Source organism: Prionailurus bengalensis, chromosome A2 (genome assembly GCF_016509475.1).
Source record: "Prionailurus bengalensis isolate Pbe53 chromosome A2, Fcat_Pben_1.1_paternal_pri, whole genome shotgun sequence".
Classification (NCBI taxonomy): Eukaryota; Metazoa; Chordata; class Mammalia; order Carnivora; family Felidae; genus Prionailurus; species Prionailurus bengalensis.
The window spans coordinates 144191629-144210061 of NC_057348.1; the positions used below are offsets into that span (position 1 = coordinate 144191629).

General features: G+C 52.2%; 1 protein-coding gene across 1 annotated transcript in view; it reads left to right on the top strand.

Moving 5' to 3' along the window:
• Positions 1 to 18433, top strand: part of SND1 (staphylococcal nuclease and tudor domain containing 1) — a 421931-nt gene that overhangs the window by 388368 nt on the left and 15130 nt on the right. The window contains exon 17 of the mRNA XM_043589426.1: positions 17223 to 17411. Within this exon, the coding sequence (XP_043445361.1) occupies positions 17223 to 17411 (189 nt within the window). The remainder of the gene's footprint in view (positions 1 to 17222; positions 17412 to 18433) is intronic.

An 18433-nucleotide genomic window follows, 5' to 3' on the forward strand; every position in this document is an offset into this window, starting at 1 on the left:
GCCTGCAGCTCTCCCAGGCAGGCAGGGACCTGGTGATGAGTTCCCAGGGCTGAGTTCATGCTGAGCAACCAGCGGAGAGTAGCTGCAACGAGTCCCAGAGGGTAATGAGCCTAGAACGCGGCTAACTGGAGTACTCAGCATGGGATCATTGGGGAAACAAGCTCAGGCAAATCTGTGCAGAGGGGAATCAAGGCTTTCCTAATGACTTTCTTCCTTTATACTGACATATTACCTCTCTGCCCAAGAGCAGAGCAGCCGGGGCCAGTGGGAAGACAGATGACTCTCCTTAGGTCCACTTCCTGGCCTTTCTCAGCATGCCTTCCTCCCCTGCTCCCAGCTCCTGATAGCCTCCTACTCCCTGGGTCAGAGCTTCAGGAACTCCCAGAACCTAGGACTGTGACTCTCCTGGATGTCAGTGAATCGTTCTGCCCACTGAGTAGTGACAAGAGTCAGGCTCTGAAATCAGGAAGGATTATGTTCAAATTCTGGCTTCTCTCCTTACCAATGACCTTGGATACATTCTTTAGCCCCTGAGCCCCTGTCTCCTTGTCAGTAAAGTGAGACTAAAAATAACCACTTCACAAAAAGGCTATGAGGATTAACTAAGGCAACATGCTTGTCTGGGAACCTAATTCGTTGTGTGGTATACAGCAGGTACTCAATAAATGCTAATTCCCTTCCCTCTTCCCTATAGTGAGGAGCTGCTGGTCTTCCCTTCAGATGTGGCAGTGGGAACTGCAGAACCTTCTTGCCTGGAGTGTTCATGATCTACCCAATGCCCAGCCTGGCTGTCTGACAGAGGCTGTGTTCAGGGCAGTAGCTGGAAGGGTCCAGCCCTGACTTGGTGGGCCCTCGGAGCAGGGCTTTGTCCCGGTGCTGTATGCCAGGGACTGTGTTTGGATCAGTAATAGAAGAAAAGCTTTGTTTCTCTCTGAGATTGTCTTCCCTTTATGTTCTTTGAAGCAAGCATTCTTAAAAGCGAAGACAAATCAGTAGATAAGTGCCAGTGATTGGCATCTGGGTCTTTTCATTCAGTCCATTTAACAAACATGTAATGACCTGTATGTCAGGTGCCATGCCTGGACTTGGGACCACAAAGTCAAGTGCCATGTGGCTATGTTTTCTGCCATCAAGGAGTTGGATGGCAGGCTCAAGAGCTCATCAGGAACCCAGAGTACAGGGTGATACATGTTCTGGGACTCACAGGATTCCCTCGGGGCACAACTAAGAGTTCAGGAAAGATTTCCTGGAGGAAGTATCACTTAGGCCAAACTGTTAACAGTGAGTAGGCATCAGCCAAACCAAGGGTAGAAGGACATGCATTCCAGAGAGATACTAACGCATCAGTTTGGAATTACATTCAATTGCTGAAAACAGTTCAGAAACAGCAGTTGCTTACACAAGATTAAAGTTTACTTCTTTCTCATGAAAAACGTCCAGAGATAGACAGTCTTGGACTGGTACAGTGACCTCAGTGTCAACAGGGATCCACGTCCCCTCCTCCTTCTGGAGGAATGGATCCAAATCCATTTCTTAGCATGCATGAATTCCATTCTCAAGGTCCAAGGAGCCTGTGGGGCTTCACCTATTCACACCTTCCTTCCAGTTAGGACGCCGAAAGAAAAGGGAGAAGCCCATGGTGGCAAATGCTTTCAGAAGTCCCACTCAAGGGGCGCCTGGGTGGCGCAGTCGGTTAAGCGTCCAACTTCAGCCAGGTCACGATCTCGCAGTCCGTGAGTTCAAGCCCCGCGTCGGGCTCTGGGCTGATGGCTCAGAGCCTGGAGCCTGTTTCCGATTCTGTGTCTCCCTCTCTTTCTGCCCCTCCCCCGTTCATGCTCTGTCTCTCTCTGTCCCAAAAATAAATAAACGTTGAAAAAAAAAAAAAAGAAGAAGTCCCACTCAAAAATATCAGCTAAATCTCGGCGGTGTGACCAATGAGAGAGGGACAGACTTTTAGCTGGCCACACCAATACCTGGACTAAAAGGATACCTGTTATTAAGAAGAAAAGAATGGAAACTGGGAGGTCTGTGCCACAGAGCCCGTGTGACATGACATTTCAGGATCTGTTTAGGAAACACCTAGTTCATTCTGCCTCGTTCCTTTCCTGCCACTAATACTTTTCCCTCTCGCTTTTGCTGTCACTCCAGTGGCTTTAGGTACTTTCAGGAGGTAACTGCAAAGCCCAAAACAGTGTGAGGAGCCCATGGCCCAGGGAGTTGGGGAAAGACAGGGAAGAAGAGGGAATGTGGCCTCGGTGCCGAGAAGCAGAGGAGTCAACACACCCGTGCCGGCCCACGCCCTTCCTGGCCTCTGCTGTCTCTGCCACCTTCCCTCTCCCTCAGTATCTGCTTATACCTCCACTGACCTCGGCCTCCCTTTTTGTCCTGAAATTCTACCTCACTCCTGCTTTCACTCTACCATCCATGACTATTTCTGAGGTATGATCCAGGTCATTCCACATGCTAGAGCATGTTTGCCTGGCCCCACCTGTGATGTCCTGCCTGGCCCCTCCCTGAAGTAGCCCCACTGTCTAGCCCTCAGAGTTGGCGTGCTCCTGTGAACCCCCTCCAGTGCCTGCCGTCTGTGCTACCATTCAGTGGTCATGGGTTTTACATGGCATTTTGTCACTAGTCGACATGAGGCAGCTTCGTTGTGTCTTCTCAACTGAAGCTCTCTGAAGACAGAAGTTATTTTTTTCTCCGTTTGCATCTATTGCAATGCCTAATGCAGTGCTTTTCTACTTAGGAGATGCCAAATAGCTATTTCTCGGTTGGTTGATTACAATAAGTCCTAGGTCTCCTTACACATCCTTAATGATTTTTATACATTGCAGTTCCTTCAACATCTGTCTTTCCATTTTGAAGAATCCTAATCATTTTTGGATGTTCTCTTCTCTTTAATCAGCTCAAGTGGGCATCCCTGGTCCTTCTCCAGCCCTGCCATATCTTTCCAGAGATGCAAGGCTGAACCACAATGATCTCCCCTTGCAGGGTACATTGTACTCTATTATAACTGTAACCTGCACTTTCTGCTGCTTGCCTGGCCTTGGAAGCTGTCTTTGTTAGGGAAGCTCTGGACAGCAACCAGAACATAGCCATGTGGAAGGTGTTGCCCAGAAACAAAAGAGCCCTGCCGAGCACAGTCGCCCAGGAGCCCCCTCCATCAAGCCCCTTCTAACACTGCCTAGAATCCTGATGCTTGGGCAATGACGTGGGGACTAGGTGTGGGTGCAAAAGAAACAGGCAACAGCCTCACTTGGAAGGGCATAATGTAAAAGCTCATGGATTACAAGAGCAGTCTAGTTGATTCAGGACTTAACGTGAGCACTAAAGATGGAGTTGTTAGAAAGAGTGAATTAGGTAAGGCTTCCTGGAAGATCTAAGTGGTGTGGGGCACTTGCCCCTTGGACACATCTTCACACGTTTTCTCTCGGCACTCCTGGCCAGAAACTTCCTGAAGTGGGGGTTCTCTCGGCAATCCCTTACCGGTAAACGGCCAGACATCTCTCTGAGTGTGCTCTGCACCTCTGCTCCTCCCTTGGCGGTGCGGGGGCCGCTGCATGTCTGACTTTTCCGGCTGTGATGTAGGGTTGTGGCCTCAGGGACCAGCCGGGCTACAGGAGGCGGGTTGGGCAGCTCGCTTGGCAAGCAGATCGGCTGAGCCAGAGCAAGGGGGGCTGGATTAGAGGAAATGAAGTTGGTGAGAAGGGGAGTATGGTGTACTTCGAGAAGATTCACGGTACTGAGAATCTCTCCTCATAGCCCTTCTTTTTCTTTTCGTGCTCCTTACGGCATGCCTTTTACTACCTGACTAAGACAGAGGATGGTGCTGGCCTTTCCTTTTTTTTCTTTTTTTCTGCTCTTGACCTTCCCACTGTCTGTTTTCCTGCCCACTGGCTCCAGGCAGCAGCTCAGGAGCAGTGGGCAATTAAGAGCATCTTCAAATAGCATTAAAAGAAATCCAATTGCTTAAATAATGTTTACATTGAGTGTCAGGGTGGGGGCAGGGATCTCAAAGCTTCCCCCCACCCCCACCCCCACCCCCCCCCCGAGGACACTGGCAGAAAGTCTGTGGCGGGAGAAGCTGCATTGACAGCAGTGGCTGCACCCACACTGTCTTCTGTCAGAAGAGCCTGGAGCAGGCACCTCGGCCTAGGAAAGCATTAGGCTCACCACGCTTCCTCCAAAACCAAAGGTATTGTCTTAAAAGCTTAATTGTGCCTTCCAGAAATCTTAGCCAAAGATGCTGAGCATCTTCATTTCCTGTCTCCACTTCAGAGCACACCTACATTGGGAGCACTCCCCGTGTGGAGCAGAGAGCAGGTGTCAGTGGAATTCTGCTTAGTGTAACCAAACTGGAGGGGGGAGCAGGGCAAATGAGGCCACCCTGACCCCATTCAGAGGAACACAGGATAGCTGCTCCCTGCCTGAGAACAGGACAAGATCAGCCTGAGCAAATAGTAGGGCTGAGGGGCCACCCATTAGCTCCTGGGACCTCATTAAGCTGAGTCGTATTCGGCACATTTGGTTGAAATGGGGGAGAGAGAAATAATTGTGATTAATGGCGCTTTGAGTCCTGTCAAGAGGATGGGCAGAGAGTCATGTCAACAGCTAAGCTGCTGACCCATCCTATGTATTGTCCTTTCCTACCACTAATACTTTTCCCTCTCTCGCTTTTGCTGTCACTCCAGTGGCTTTGGGTACTTTCAGGAGGTAACTACAAATGTAGCCCAAAACAGCATGAGGAGCCCATGGCCCAGGGAGTTGGGGAAAGACAGGGAAGAAGAGGGAATGTGGCCTCGGTGCCGAGAAGCAGAGGAGTCAACACACCCGTGCCGGCCCACGCCCTTCGTTCCTGGTCTTTTCCTGGGCAGAGGTGGCCCGGACCAGCTGCAGACCACAGAGAGGTTTGGGAGGGCTTATGACATCTGAGAGCTCCACTCAGACGGTACAAGCAATGCCATAGTTTCACTGTCCGTAGCAATAAATGAGCAGTGAGGAAGCCCAGCCTCGACCCCCAGAAGAGGGCAGGGGCCGGGACCAGGATCATTGACCAGGCGATCTGGCCCCTGGCATACCGCACTTATCCCAATCTGGGCTATGTGTGCTCAGACCGTATAATGGGTGGCTTCTACCCACAGGCCCTTCTTTGTATTACAGAGAGGCCTCAGAGATCACAGGCCCTCCAGGTCATACTGAGCAAGGGCCTCGCTTGCCCACATGACTGGAGGGTGAAACAGCCCTCGCCCACTGGCACTGCTGGAACAGGACGACTGTATCATCTGAAAGGATTTTTTTGTTTTCCTTACTGTGTTGACATAGGTTTGAGACAGACTTTGGGAACGTGCATGAAACACAGTCAGAGTCCCTGAAGAGGCTGATCTCCTCTCCACTGGGCCTAAGAGAGCAGCCCCTGAGTGTGGTGAGAGGGGAGCAGGGGGCTTTCTCTGTGGCCTGTCCGGGAGTGTGGATCACAGGACTTCTGCCGGCCCCACCGCTTTGCCTTCCTGTGAATCGGAAAGGGGTGCCTGCCGAGGACAGCAGGCCCAGGGCCAGCTTCCTGCTGGCATGTGAAGGCAGCTGGATTTTAAGGAAGAATACGGATGAACACAGGGGCAGGGGGAAATAAATTGCCTGGCTCCTAGCTGCAAGTGTAGGATTTTTATCTGTTCCAAATTCTTTTCTCTTGTGCCTTTCTCTGGCCTGCAAGAGGGATTGGTGTCCATGTACCTATTCCAAGAGACCAGGTGATAATGAAGGAGAATGAGCTCCACATCCCCTTTCCCCTAGCATAGGACATCCCTGCCACAACCTGACAGCATTTAGTGGCCCCCGTGGCCACAGCCCAGTTCTGAGAACTCTGAAGTGACCGAGCTTGTCCGAGCTCCACATTCCCTTAAACCCAACAGCAGTGGCCTTTCCCCAAAGGTTTCCCTGTTCTCCTAGAAGGACCTGAGACCTGCCCACACTGGCAAGTGACTTGTAGCTTGAGGCTTTCTCAGCCCTGTGCTCAGATGTTCCCTCAGGCGACTGAGTCCTAACTGGGACACCTACCCCCTGGCTTGGAGGACTTAGCAGACAGGGTCTGGGGTCCTGTCCTGTCCTCTTAGCTCTTCCTCTGGCTGTCTCGTGTCTGCTTTTGCTCTTCACCCCTTCCTTGCTGAGGGATGGTGGCCAGGAGTGGTGGATGTGTAGGAGACCAGAGGGAGGCATACACAGCTGCCGCCTGTGTTCATGCCTGGATAAATAGAGGAATCCATCCTCGCTCCAGTTATATTCAGTACAGGCAAAGCCAAGTGCGAAACAGCCCCTTCTGCTCGTGACGTCTGGGAGCCTCTGAGTCATCAGTGCTGGCTGCACTGACCAAAAGCCAGTTTCTGCCCCTCTGGGCTCCTATGAGCAGACCTGCTCTGACAGGGGCATCTGTGGGAACATCCCTGTCACCTTAGAGAGGTTCTCGAAACAGGCCTTCTCCCAATTTGTTCAGCGCCACTGGATTTCCCCAAAGACAGTTTTCTGTCCCAGGAACTTTCCTTCTCCAAGTTGACTGCCAGTAATCTGGAGAAGCTAAGACCTCTTACCTTTCATCATCTGCTCACTGAATGCCTCCCGTGTGCCAGTAACAAGACATTAATAAGTGCCCATTATGATACTGTAATTAGTAGTGGTATGTGGGGGAAAGCATTACTAAGTAAATAATGTAATAGTTTGAGTGAAATCCCATCAGTGCAGAATCTTCATGGGCTGGGTAGGAGTTCACAGGTGCAGTAATAGATGGAGCGTTCTAGCCACGGGGAGGAGTGTGTACAGAGGCCTGAAACGATGCATCATGTGTGTGGAGCTGGCGTTGGTTCGGCATGACCAGAGCAAAGTAATGAGGGCCAAAATGGTGGAAGGTGAGACCGGTAAGCACCCAGTGGTAAGAAGCTTATACTCTGCTGTGCTGAGGAATTTGGACTTCAGCAGAGAGCAGGGAAGGGTCTCAACGGCAGCAGAAGGGATCAGGTTTGGATTTTGTGGTTAAGTAACCCAGACGCACAGTAACTGTGTGCTTACTATCTACCAAACTCTTCCCGAGTATTTAACTAGAATCGGTTTATTTATTCTTTAGTAAAAATCATTGAAGTAGGCACCATTATTATGCCCATTTGACCACTTAGGGTCCCACAGCTAATAAGTAGTTGAGCAAGGCTTGACTCCAGGTGGTCTGACTCCCCAGCCTGTCTCCGACCATCGTGCTGCACTGCCCGTGATAAGCCTCATTGCAGCATTGTGGAGGGGCCATTAGGGACACTGGTGGCAGGGATACCAGTGAAGGGGACTGTCCCCCAAAGGTAGGACCTGAACTCAAGGAGTGGCAGTGAGGATAAAGAAGAGAGGAAGAATTCAAGCGACATTTATGAAGTAGAATCAGTGTGATCTGGAGATTGAGTGTGAATGTATAAGGGAGCCGAGGATGACTCCCGAGCTTCTCGTGCTGCTGACTGGGATAAGAAATGCAGGTGGAGGCACAGGTTTTATAGTGACGATAGTAGATTCAGAATTAGACTCGTTACATTTGAAATTTGTCAGGTTGGAGTTGAATTCTGAAGAGAGGTCCGGACTGGAAATAAAAGTCATGGTGTCCTGTAACTCCGAGAGCAGTGAAAAATGGGGGCTGTACAGCTTAAAGTGGCCCCCTGGTAAATATCCGTATTCAAGGGGCATGTTGTTGGGAAAGAATTCACGATTGAAACTAAGAGCAGGGAGAAGAAGCCACGATTGAGAATCACAGAGGCCTAAAAAAAAAAAAAAAAAAAAAAGTTTAAAGTGGAAGAGGGCTTCTTAGCTTGGTTAGATCATTCAAAAGGTCAAAATCGATGACATGTGAGAAGGAATTGTTAAAATTACAGTTGAGAGGTCTTGAGTGACTTAGAGGTCACAGTTCCATTGCAGTATTGATAGCGGTGAACCATCGCAATGGATGGGGAAGAAAAAGAGAGTTGAGGAAATACTCTGGGTAAGGAGAAATAGGTCGACCGGGTGGGATAGGAGGTCAAGGCAAGGTTTTCTCGGATGGGCAAGATATTCATAGGCAGAGAGGTGGATGGGAGAGGGGATTGGAATGGTGACAGTATGTGAGAGGTGACTGGTAGGTGCCCGAGGAAGCCAAAGAGGGTGTGACCTAGAGTTAGGTTTCTTTTTCTCTGGGGTGGGAAGGAAAGAAGTAATTATGAATGACAACATAGGAGCTTTTTGAAAGCAAGATGCGGGTCCCCATAGAAACCCACAGCAGTTCAGGTAAAGAAGCCGGAGAGCTGGAGTCAGCAAAGCAGAGTGTGCCTGTCCAGCGTGGGCCTCGGGATCAGGGGGACACACAGGTCCTCATAAAGGGGGAACTGGCATTTTAACTCGACCTGATTGAACAATATTCGATTACTTTCAGACCAGGTCAGACATTTGATAGCCACATGTAGTTATTCCGTGTCAGACATACACTGATATGCCCTGACAAGAGGCCAGCCTTCCTCTCGCCGCTAGCTCGGTCCCCACAGGGCTCAGGTACAGCCTGAGGTACTCTGGCTGGGCTTTGGAAAACGCCACCGTGGCTGCCTCCGTGGCCCACGCCAAGGTTTGGGATGAAGAACTGCGTGGGGGCACCTGATGAACAGCAGTCTTGTCTTCGCTGCTCTTCTGGGCTGGCGCTGCTCTTCTCCATGTCAGCCAAGGAGGATGAGAGGAGCTGGGCCATTCGGTGTGCCCCACGGTCTGAAGGAGTTCCAAAGCTTGGCTCGGTCTCAGGAAACCTGCGGGAAAGGGTACCACCAGGGGTGCCCTGGACAGGGGTGCAGAATGAGGGCTTCCTGATTCAGGGTCATTCCTGCATGAATCTCAGAGAAGAGAGAGTTAAATCTCCTTCCAGCCTTTAGCCCCGGGTTTTCCTGAGAAGATGAACAATCTACTTTCCTCATTGTCTGCACCAAAGGAACAGATTGCGTCAGTTTATAAACTGTGTTACCGCCTGCAAAGGCCTGGAGTCAGCAGGTTTGCATTTCCCGGCAGACTCCGACGATGCTGATCACTTTGGCTGCCGCCTCTCTGCCTCAGGCAGGACCAGGAGCTGCCCCGCCCCCGCCCCCACCCCTACTCATCCCACCCCTCATCCCTGAGGTATTCTGGGAGAGGAAGAAGCCCTGAACTTCTAGCTGAGCCATCTTGTTCTGTGCTCGGGCCTTCCATCAATTTCCAGGAGCTTCTTGACCCCTCCGGCCACCGTGCCGATTCGGGCCTGATTTCCAGGCATTCCTAGGGCTTTGGCTTGGGCCAGCACATGGATGTCCGAGGGAGGTTTTCTGGAGAACAGTTGGCACTGTGGGTTGGACTTGAAAGAGTCATCTGATCTGGAGGTGCCGCGGGGTTAGGAGCAGGGGCGCTGATGGGGACCAGAGCGCTGCTTCTCCAGCACAGGGGAGATTTGTACTGCTGCCTGCCTCTCCTCTGCCCACTCCCTGCCGGCAGCTGCCGGTAATGAGACCCAGGAGGCATTTCATGGGCACTGCCTCTCCAGCTCCCAGAGCGTTACATTATTAATTGCAGTGTGGTAATGTTCGTCGTCTCTGAGAGACGTTGCTGTGTCTGCGCGTGCCTGTGAGTGGCGGGCACACGTTGGCTGTGTTAAGCTGCTACTATATTAAGGTGAGGTGTCTCTTCAAGTTCACAGCTCTAGCTGTGGCAGCACGTTACAGCCTTCATGCAGCATCAGTGATGGTGGAAAACCAGCTCTGCGGCGATGCGGCTACCTCTGTGTAACAGGCAAGGAGTCTCCGGTGCAGTCTGGTTGCTCTGGATCACTGCTCACATTCTGGCAGAAAAGTGGTGGGAGGCGTGGGTTCGGAAGAGGCTGGAGTGCCCTTTGTGCCTCTCTGCAGGTTTTCCTGCGGGGCCCTAGGGTTCGCAGCAGGGGGCTTCTCTGCTTGCCCTTCTGTCTCCTCAGCCCCCAGTCGTACTGGTACACCACCAGTGCCACCACCCAGCCCTGACTGTCCCCTCAGCTAGTTCACAGCCGAGAGCACCCTAAAACCTTGGTTCTGCTCTCATTTGTGTGTGAGGAGACTGAGCCTGGAGGGGACGTGACCCGCGCCACCCCCCCCCCCACCCCACCCCCCCGGCCCAGATCACAGTTCCAGTCAGTCCGGTGCCTTTTCTTTGTTCCTCGGTGCCTTGTCATCCGATCTTCCTTCCTGCCGTGTTCCTAGTTTCAGGCTTTTTCCCATACTTGTTGCTGGTGGCTTTGGGGGTGTTGAAAGCAGGCCTGTGGCCAGACAGCATGTGGGAAGGATAGAGGCTTCTGCCTGTCATTAAGGCCCCTGATGTCACCTCCCCAGAGGCAGCCCTGAGCAGTCTGCTCTCTGCCTTCTAGAGGAACTCGCAGCCTGTATAACCTCCATCGCCGTCACCTGTGCGGGAAGTCTTCTTTTCCAAGGACCCCAGGGCAGGGGTGTCCTGTGCCGCTGCTCTTGTCTACCTGGCTTCACCTGTCCTGCCGGAGGCGGCCCACCTCCCCTGGAGGAGAGAGCATCCCCTCGCTATTTTCCAGGCATTCCGCAGCCTCCCAACCGAAGAGGCTGTCTAAAGAACAGTCCTCTCCCGTGCTCAGGCACTGTGCCTAGAGGCGGGGCTGGCACACTTGGGGAGATCGTACCTTTTCTCCATCCTCTTGACACCCAAAAAAGGAAGGTGGGTACATAAGTATGGGATCTCCCTGCCCTCCCCCATTGCCAGTCGCCTCTGTGCTGTACCTCCTTTGGCTGCCCTGAGTCACCAGTGGAGCACGCAGCCCCCTGCTGTGTCTCCTCCTCTGCTCAACACTTCAGAGTTTCTTTGCCCCGAGCGCCCCTAGCTGCCTTGTTCAAGTTTGCCTTTCAGTGGAGGCAGCCTCCAGTGCCTTCTCCCTCCCCTGGCCCAAACCTCACCAAGACCCAAAGGAGGCTGCAGGAGGACCTGTGTCTTTTCAGCCTTGCCCCAGACTTGGAACCACTAGTCACCCAATATGGTTCCTGGAGCAGGAGAGGTAGGACAGCTACATGAACCCCCAGGGCAGTCAGAATTTCCTCTGTGGTCTTATGGTGAGCTCTGAAGTGACCAATCTCTCTCTCTCTCTCTCTCTCTCTCTCTCTCTCTCTCTCTCTCCCCCTCCCTCCCTCCCCCCCCCCCCCATACACATATACTTTACATAAGGTTTCAGAATCTGAAGGCTTAGTGGCTGGGAAGGAGCAGGACAAGTTGAGAAAGAGGAGTAGTATCCATAAGACCCTCAGCCCCTGCGTGGCTTTCACTTCCCTTCCTGTGACCCCGTGCGCCGTTCTAACCCTGCACTGCACCCCAGGCCCAGAATATGCCACACTGCCTAGAGAGAAAGATGACTCAGACCCCACTGCCTGCCTGATGGAGTAGTTCCTAAGAAGCTGGACAGAATCCAAACAAGGGAAAGGAGAGGCAGTGTGGAAGAGGGGAGCAGGACAGGGACCGAGTATATTTCTGGAGGCCAAGGCACTCCAGCCACTAAGGAAAGAATATAGGCAATGAAACAAATTCATGGCCACCACAGCTTCTCTCCTCACTTGTTCTCAGCCACGGAGAGCGAGCCAGAGCCGCTCCAGTTCTCCCCTTTCCTCCTTCCCCTTCTCCCCTTCCTCACGCACCCGCAGCTGGGAAGGGTGAGACCACAGCCCAGCTGGGTGGGCACTGAGGTGTGTGTGCTGCCTGGGCACGGGATCTCTTCCTCAGTAATTAGGAGACATGCAAATTAACAGCCTGTGCCGTTTGTATTAATTTGGTAAATAAGCCAGAACAATTTCATTAGTGGCACATTAATGTGCTTGGGAGCAGGAGAACGTGTCCCACTGTGAGGCAGCGGGCCCGCCGGCTGCCCCAGCCCACGGACAGGCCGAGTCCAGTGTGTCCCGCTGCTCTCCCGCTGGGTGTGGCTGGCCGGGCCGTGTCCCCTCCCCTTGGCCCTGTGGCAGAGAGAGACGCCCCCCACCCCCCCCTCGACTGAGCAGAACAGCACCTGGTTATTCAGCTGGGTGTGAGGACAATCACACATTAGCTCTTCCCATCAGCCCACACTTGCCTTCCCTCCACTCTGTATTTTGCATGAGGCCCCCTGGGTGTAAGAAACCCAAACCTTCTAGATGGAGGGAAAGCTAAGGGGATGGAGCTCAGCCCGAGGAGGGCTGCTGCTGGCCCGTATTAGCTGAAGGGAAGAGGAAGCAGTTTTATGTTACTTCCTTGAATACATAGGACCCGCTTCTCTTTTTACGGACAAGAAAACTGGCTAGGAGAGGAGAGTTTGTGGGACTTCCCAAAAATCCCCAGCCAGAGCTAGGATTTGAGCCCAAGTCTGTCTGACTCCATGATCCATGCTCTTCCTGCCATCTCATTGCCCGGTCAGTACACCCAGCTCTGGGGAAGACGCGGGGTGGAGAAAAAGCTTTGGTCCCCCTTGGAGCAAACAACCTAGTTGAAGAATAAAGATATTTGGAAATAAAATAACTGGCCCTACTATGAAGTAAAAAGTTGATGCTGCTGCTGCTGATGATGAAGCACTTATGTGTCCAGTAATCTTCTACATGCTTAGTGTATGTATTAGCTCATTTAATCATAACAAATCCTTTGAGATAGGGAATATTGCAATGCCAGTTTTACAGTAAACAAGGACACAGGGGCGCCTGGGTGGCTCAGTCGGTTAAGCGGCCGACTTCGGCTCAGGTCATGATCTCGTGGTCCGTGAGTTCGAGCCCCGCATCGGGCTCTGTGCTGACAGCTCGGAGCCTGGAGCCTGTTTAAGATTCTGTGTCTCCCTCTCTCTGACCCTCCCCCGTTCATGCTCTGTCTCTCTCTGTCTCAAAAATAATAAAATAAATAAATAAATAAGTAAGTAAACGTTAAAAAAAAAACAAGGACACAGAAGGTTAAGTGACTTGCCAAAGGTCACGTAGGTGGGAGGTGGATTTGAACTGAGGCAGTCTAGCTCCACAGGCTGCGTTCTTGACCTCTGTGCTGTACACTGCCCTCTAAATGCCAAAGGGTGGGTGAGCCTATAGGTGTCCACAGAGTGGTTCACTTGGGGATGGGTTCGGGAAGCCTTCACAGGAAGGCGGTACTGAAGCTGGAAGAGCTCAGCTCACAGGGCCTAGTTCGGACCAAAGATCCGCACCCGCTCTGTCTGCCTCAAGAGCACGGGGCAAGAGATGCTGGCAGATGGCCAGACCAGCCGGGGTGCCCAGTGAGGCAGCAGCACGGTGTCCTTCGGCGCCTGAGGAGCAGGTCCGACCTCAGGCGTCTCGGCCGCCCTCTTCCTCGTTCTCTCCCAGCTGCTTCCTCAGTGGGATGCCATGGCCCCCCTCGTGATCTCTCAGGAGGCCTCCTCCCCTCAGCTCTGTTTTCCTAGGCCTTAGCTTCAATATGAGCATTGAAGAGGGGAATGAAGAGAAGAGCCTCCATCTGTTCCCTGCTGACACCGCCTGTGTCCATGTGGACACGTACTCTGTGGTACCCTAAAGGCCGGATCAGCTCACGTGTGTCCACACCAAATGCCCACGCACAAATGAAACACTCCGGCAGCCCACGGTCATCACCCAAGTCTTGAACTCCTGATGTCACATGGCCATTGTAGGAGGCCTCCCAAGGGAAGCTGTTGAGTCCAAATCTCTCCCTGAAACACTCCACAAGATGCTGAAGAGACAAGTAGCAATATTGTATAGCACTTTCCGGTTTACACAACACTTGATTATAATAGCCAGAAAGAAACCGGAAGGGGCTTCCTGTGTATTTGACATGAGTGAACCTCCCCTAACTCCTGTCTTCAGTTTGAAACAAACTTGTAGGAAATAGCTCTCCGTATACCTCTAGGTAGTCAATCCTCATTCTGTGTGATTCCGTTTTTGCAAATTCACTTGCTAAAATTTACTTGTAACCCAAAATCAGTGCTTGTGGGACTTTTTTTTTTTTATTTTTTAATGTTTTATTTATTTTTGAGAGAGAAACAGAGTGCAAGTGGGGGAGGGGCAGAGAAAGAGGGAGACAGAATCTGAAGCAGGCTCCAGGCTCCGAGCTGTCAGCACAGAGCCCGACGCGGGGCTGGAACTCACGAACTGTGAGATCATTACCTGAGCCAAAGTCGGATGCTCAACCGACTGAGCCACCCAGGTGCCCCATGGGACTTTTTTGATCATTTGTGGATGTGCACTGTAGTGAAAATTTCAAGTCTGCTGGTGAGCACATCTCCCACCTGAGGCTGAAAAAGGTGCTGCACAGCCTTCTTATTCACCTGTCACACCACACACAAGTGGTCCTGCATTTTTCCTTTTTGTGTGTGTGCTTTCTCTTGGTGATTTTGTAGTTTAAAATGGCCTCCAAGCAGAGTGCTGAAGTGCTGTCTAGTGTTCCTAAGTGCAAGAAGACTGTGATATGCCTTAAGGAGAAAATACATGTGTTAGATAAGCTTTATTCAGGCATGAGTGATAGTGCTATTGGCTGTGGTTTCAATGTTAATGAATCATCAGTATATATTAAATAAGGTGTCTTTAAACAGAAACATGCACAGAAGAAGGTTATGTATTGGAAAGTTGATAAAAATGTGATGAGAGTCCTGCAGGAATCTAATCCTGTGTTTCCCCTGGGAGCAATGGTTCAGGATTCACTAATTCAGTGTTCATGGTGCCTTTATAGAACATAAGTACCACAAACACTGAGAATCAGCTGTATCTGTATATCTCCATATGTATGTGTGGTTTATATGTACTTTTTAACTAAGAGAAAGTATCAAAAACCTGAGTCTTAAAGTTGATCAGGAAAATAGAGCATATACAGACATTGGTCCATGAAATGTTATAGTCAGGCTACAAATTCCTGGCAATCGATCTGAGAGAAACATGAACAGTGAACACTTATACCAACCTAGGACCACCATGCTTAACCCTGTGCTTGCTCCCCGTGGAACTCTCCCAGGACTAGAGAAGGGTTAAGACTTTGGTCTTCCGATTGAATTCTTTGTGCCCAGAAGGATAGGTAGGGCACAGGGCTTGGCTAGAGAGGTCACAAGTCAAGATACTTGGGAGTAGCCCCATCCCTCCACTGAGCCCAGCCCACCTGCCCCTGAATGCCTTTGATGGAGAAATTACCTTGGTTGCAGCAGCCATAATGAAAGGGGAAGCAGAGACCCACAGGCTACAGTTTTATCTCCCTCTGTAACCCAAGATGGATTCGGTGAGAGGACAGTGCCCAAGGCTAGAGATTTCTTTCCTCTGTGCCTGGCTGGGCCCAGGGACTTGTCAAGCCCAAGTTAGCATATTGATTGCAGGCGGGGAGAGGCTGGTTAGTGTGAAGTCAGCCAACAGGGTTGGTAGTGTTGACCCCAGGAGTGGCTCCCAGTCACTGTCTGTTGCTAGTGTGAGCCCTTGAGAGGCCATCGTCTGGTTTGCAGCATCAGAGGTGAGGTGTGAATTTGGGGTTTGCTATGTGGAGTGAGGTCTAAGTGTGGGTACCTTATAGGATGAGAAGGATTGTACCTGCCTGGGTATTTCATCAACCCGTCTCTGGGGTTCTTGCCTCCATTCTAGCAATCGGGTGCCAAGCGGAATTATGCCAGGGAGCATCAAGCTTCTTGTCACCACCACACTGGCCCACCGCAGGCTTCTCAGAACTGGAAAGAGGTCGTGTGCTCAAGCAGGGCAGCTGTCCTCAGCCAACGACACTTGGCTACTAACATGGTAAAAGACCAGAGGTCCAGGAATAGGGGACCTACCTACCCACCTACAGAGTCAGCTTGGAATGGATCTATATAGTATCTTTTTTTTTTTTTTTTTTCCTAGCTCTAATAAAGTCTTCATATCTGCTTCTGGGCCAGACCCCAACCTCAGGCATCGTTGAACTTGCATTTCCACTTGAAGGGTTAACCGTAAGCCTTAAGTAGGAAGAGGGTGTTCAAGAAAAGGGAAAAGCCAGGGTCCTGCCTTCCTGGTCCTACCCCTTCTTCTCCCCATTGCCTTCTGTCTGCATGCCCAAGTCACCTCTGTCTACTTACAGGGTGCCATGTCCCCCACATCTCTCCCTGCTCTCTTCCCTCTCCTTCCCTCCGCTCTCCTCTCTAACCCTCTGCCCTGGGCTGCTGCTGCTGGCTCCAGCCCAGGCTTCAAAGAATTCCCAGGTATTTAGACATTCATTTTATTGCTTAATCGAGCTTGAAGCTGTTTAAATTAATACAAGTTTTCATATTTGGCAGCAAAGACTTTTACAAGCCCCTTTTAGCAGAGAAAGGAGGAGGTTGGGAGAGAATCAAAGAAGAAATTCACCCTGGGCCATTGCCTTCATGAGGTGGAAGCAGATCAGCTACCACAAGGGCCAAGGCATCAAGGCCACCCTCTTGGAGGAGCAGAGTCAGTATTGGGGTTTGGGGTCTTGGAGAGGCCCTCAGTGGAGGAGGCTCAGATGCCCCCGAGCCCTGCGGGGATCCCTGAGGGTTCTGAGGTTCCGCCACAGCATAAGGCCCCAAAGACTGGCCTGATGGTAGTGACTACACCCTTCTAGTCGCTCCCTGTCAGGAGCAGCCCCCTGCTGTGGTCACCCCACAAATGCCCTCGTGTGTTAGTAAACTTCCTGTTCGCATCCTTCTGCCCACCTGCCCCCTTCCCTCCTCTCCTCGCCTGGCTCTCATCCAGCCATTTTCATCACCTCTGTTAAGCATTAATTCCTTCAGCCGTACACCCCTCTCCCCAGGGATTGTCTTGCTTCCCCGGGGCCTGCCTGTCTTCCTAGAAGAGCCGGGGGTGGGTGGGCGCTAAAGAAGAGTGGGATGTTCCCGGAGCTATGTCTGCTGCTTGTCTCACTCCCGATCCCCAGGCTGCACTCACACGCACACGGCTAACGCAGACTCCCTTGCTTAAGCTAAGGGGAGCCGAGTTTACCCTAGGAGCTGTCTGCCAAAAGATCTGAGAAGAAGGAAGTTTTGAAGTTGCTTGGTCAGTGACGTATCTGTCAGGATGATTCTGGGGTGTGAGAGGCTAGAACGCGTAGGTCCCACTCACAACTGAAGCGAAGGGTTCTAAGAGGGTCAGCAGTGCGGGAGCTCCAGTGAGCTCTTGCTCTTGTGCCTGATGCGCTCCCGTCCTGTGGTGTGAACGCCCTGGCAACTGGCCGGGGCCTCCCCCTGTAGGCTGACACCCCCTTTCTCTGTTCCCCAGGTAGAGGTGGAGGTGGAGAGCATGGACAAGGCCGGCAACTTCATCGGCTGGCTGCACATCGATGGCGCCAACCTGTCCGTCTTGCTGGTGGAGCACTCACTCTCCAAGGTCCACTTCACCGCTGAGCGCAGCTCCTACTACAAATCCCTGCTGTCTGCTGAGGAGGCCGCCAAGCAGAAGAAAGAAAAGGTACGGGTGTGGAATCGGGCCTGGCCGGGGAGGAGGTGGGCGCCACCCCAGAGCTCAGACTTCCCGCCTTCCCGCCCCTCCCAACACCACTGCCTCCACACAACAGACAGAGCGGTTATCCCCCCCCCCCCCCCCGCCCCGAGGGACCCCGCTTGGTGTTGGTCTCAGACCCCACGTCAGGAGCCACACGTGACCGAGGGAGAGGCTGCCAGCTTAGGCTTCCTCAGCCACAGGCCTCCTCTGGTGGACCTGGTGGAGGAGAACGCTGTCCGGAAGGTGACCTTGGAGCCATGAGAGGAGCGCCTGGGAGAGCCCCTTGTGAGCAGGAGACTGGGGAGTCCTCCCTTCGCCAGCCCCGACCCTTCTTTGCTGCCCTCGGAGCAGCTGGGCGACCCGCAGCCCACTTCTGAATTTCCTTCGCATCGCCCTGCAGGGAAGCCCATTTTGGAAGCTACCCCAGGAGATGCATAAAGCTGTTAGGACAGCAGATTTATAGCCCATCAGTCTCTGCAGACACTGCATTGAAGAGACAAGGGGGGTGGGTCGGAAAGCAGCTTTTGGAAACAAATGGACGATTAAGGAACCCAGTGGTTTGGTGGTGGGAGCTGGGCTTGGCACCCCCCGACTCAGCCTGTCGCCACTGACTTATAGTCCAGCCCTGATAATGGGGATAAATCAGCCGGCCACCGATTTGTCAGGGCTTCTTTGAGCTTGAGGAGGATTTCATGGGACAGCCGTGCTGAGCCATAAATTTGTTCCAGGAATAAACGTTTCCTTCCCCATGGGGCAGCCATCTGGCTTGCAACTCGCCTCCCAAAGTCAAGGCCCAGACACCTGCCTAAAGGAGGAGGGGGCATCAGGGCCCAGAGGCTCCTCATTCTCTTCCAACCCAGAGTAGCCACCTCCTCACTGGGTCCTTCCCAGCTGTCTTCCTTCAGGCACTGGCCCAGGGACTCCCGCCTAGATCTCTCTGTCTTTTCTTCCCGTCCCCTGGGGATTGGGACAGGTGACCAACCCTAATG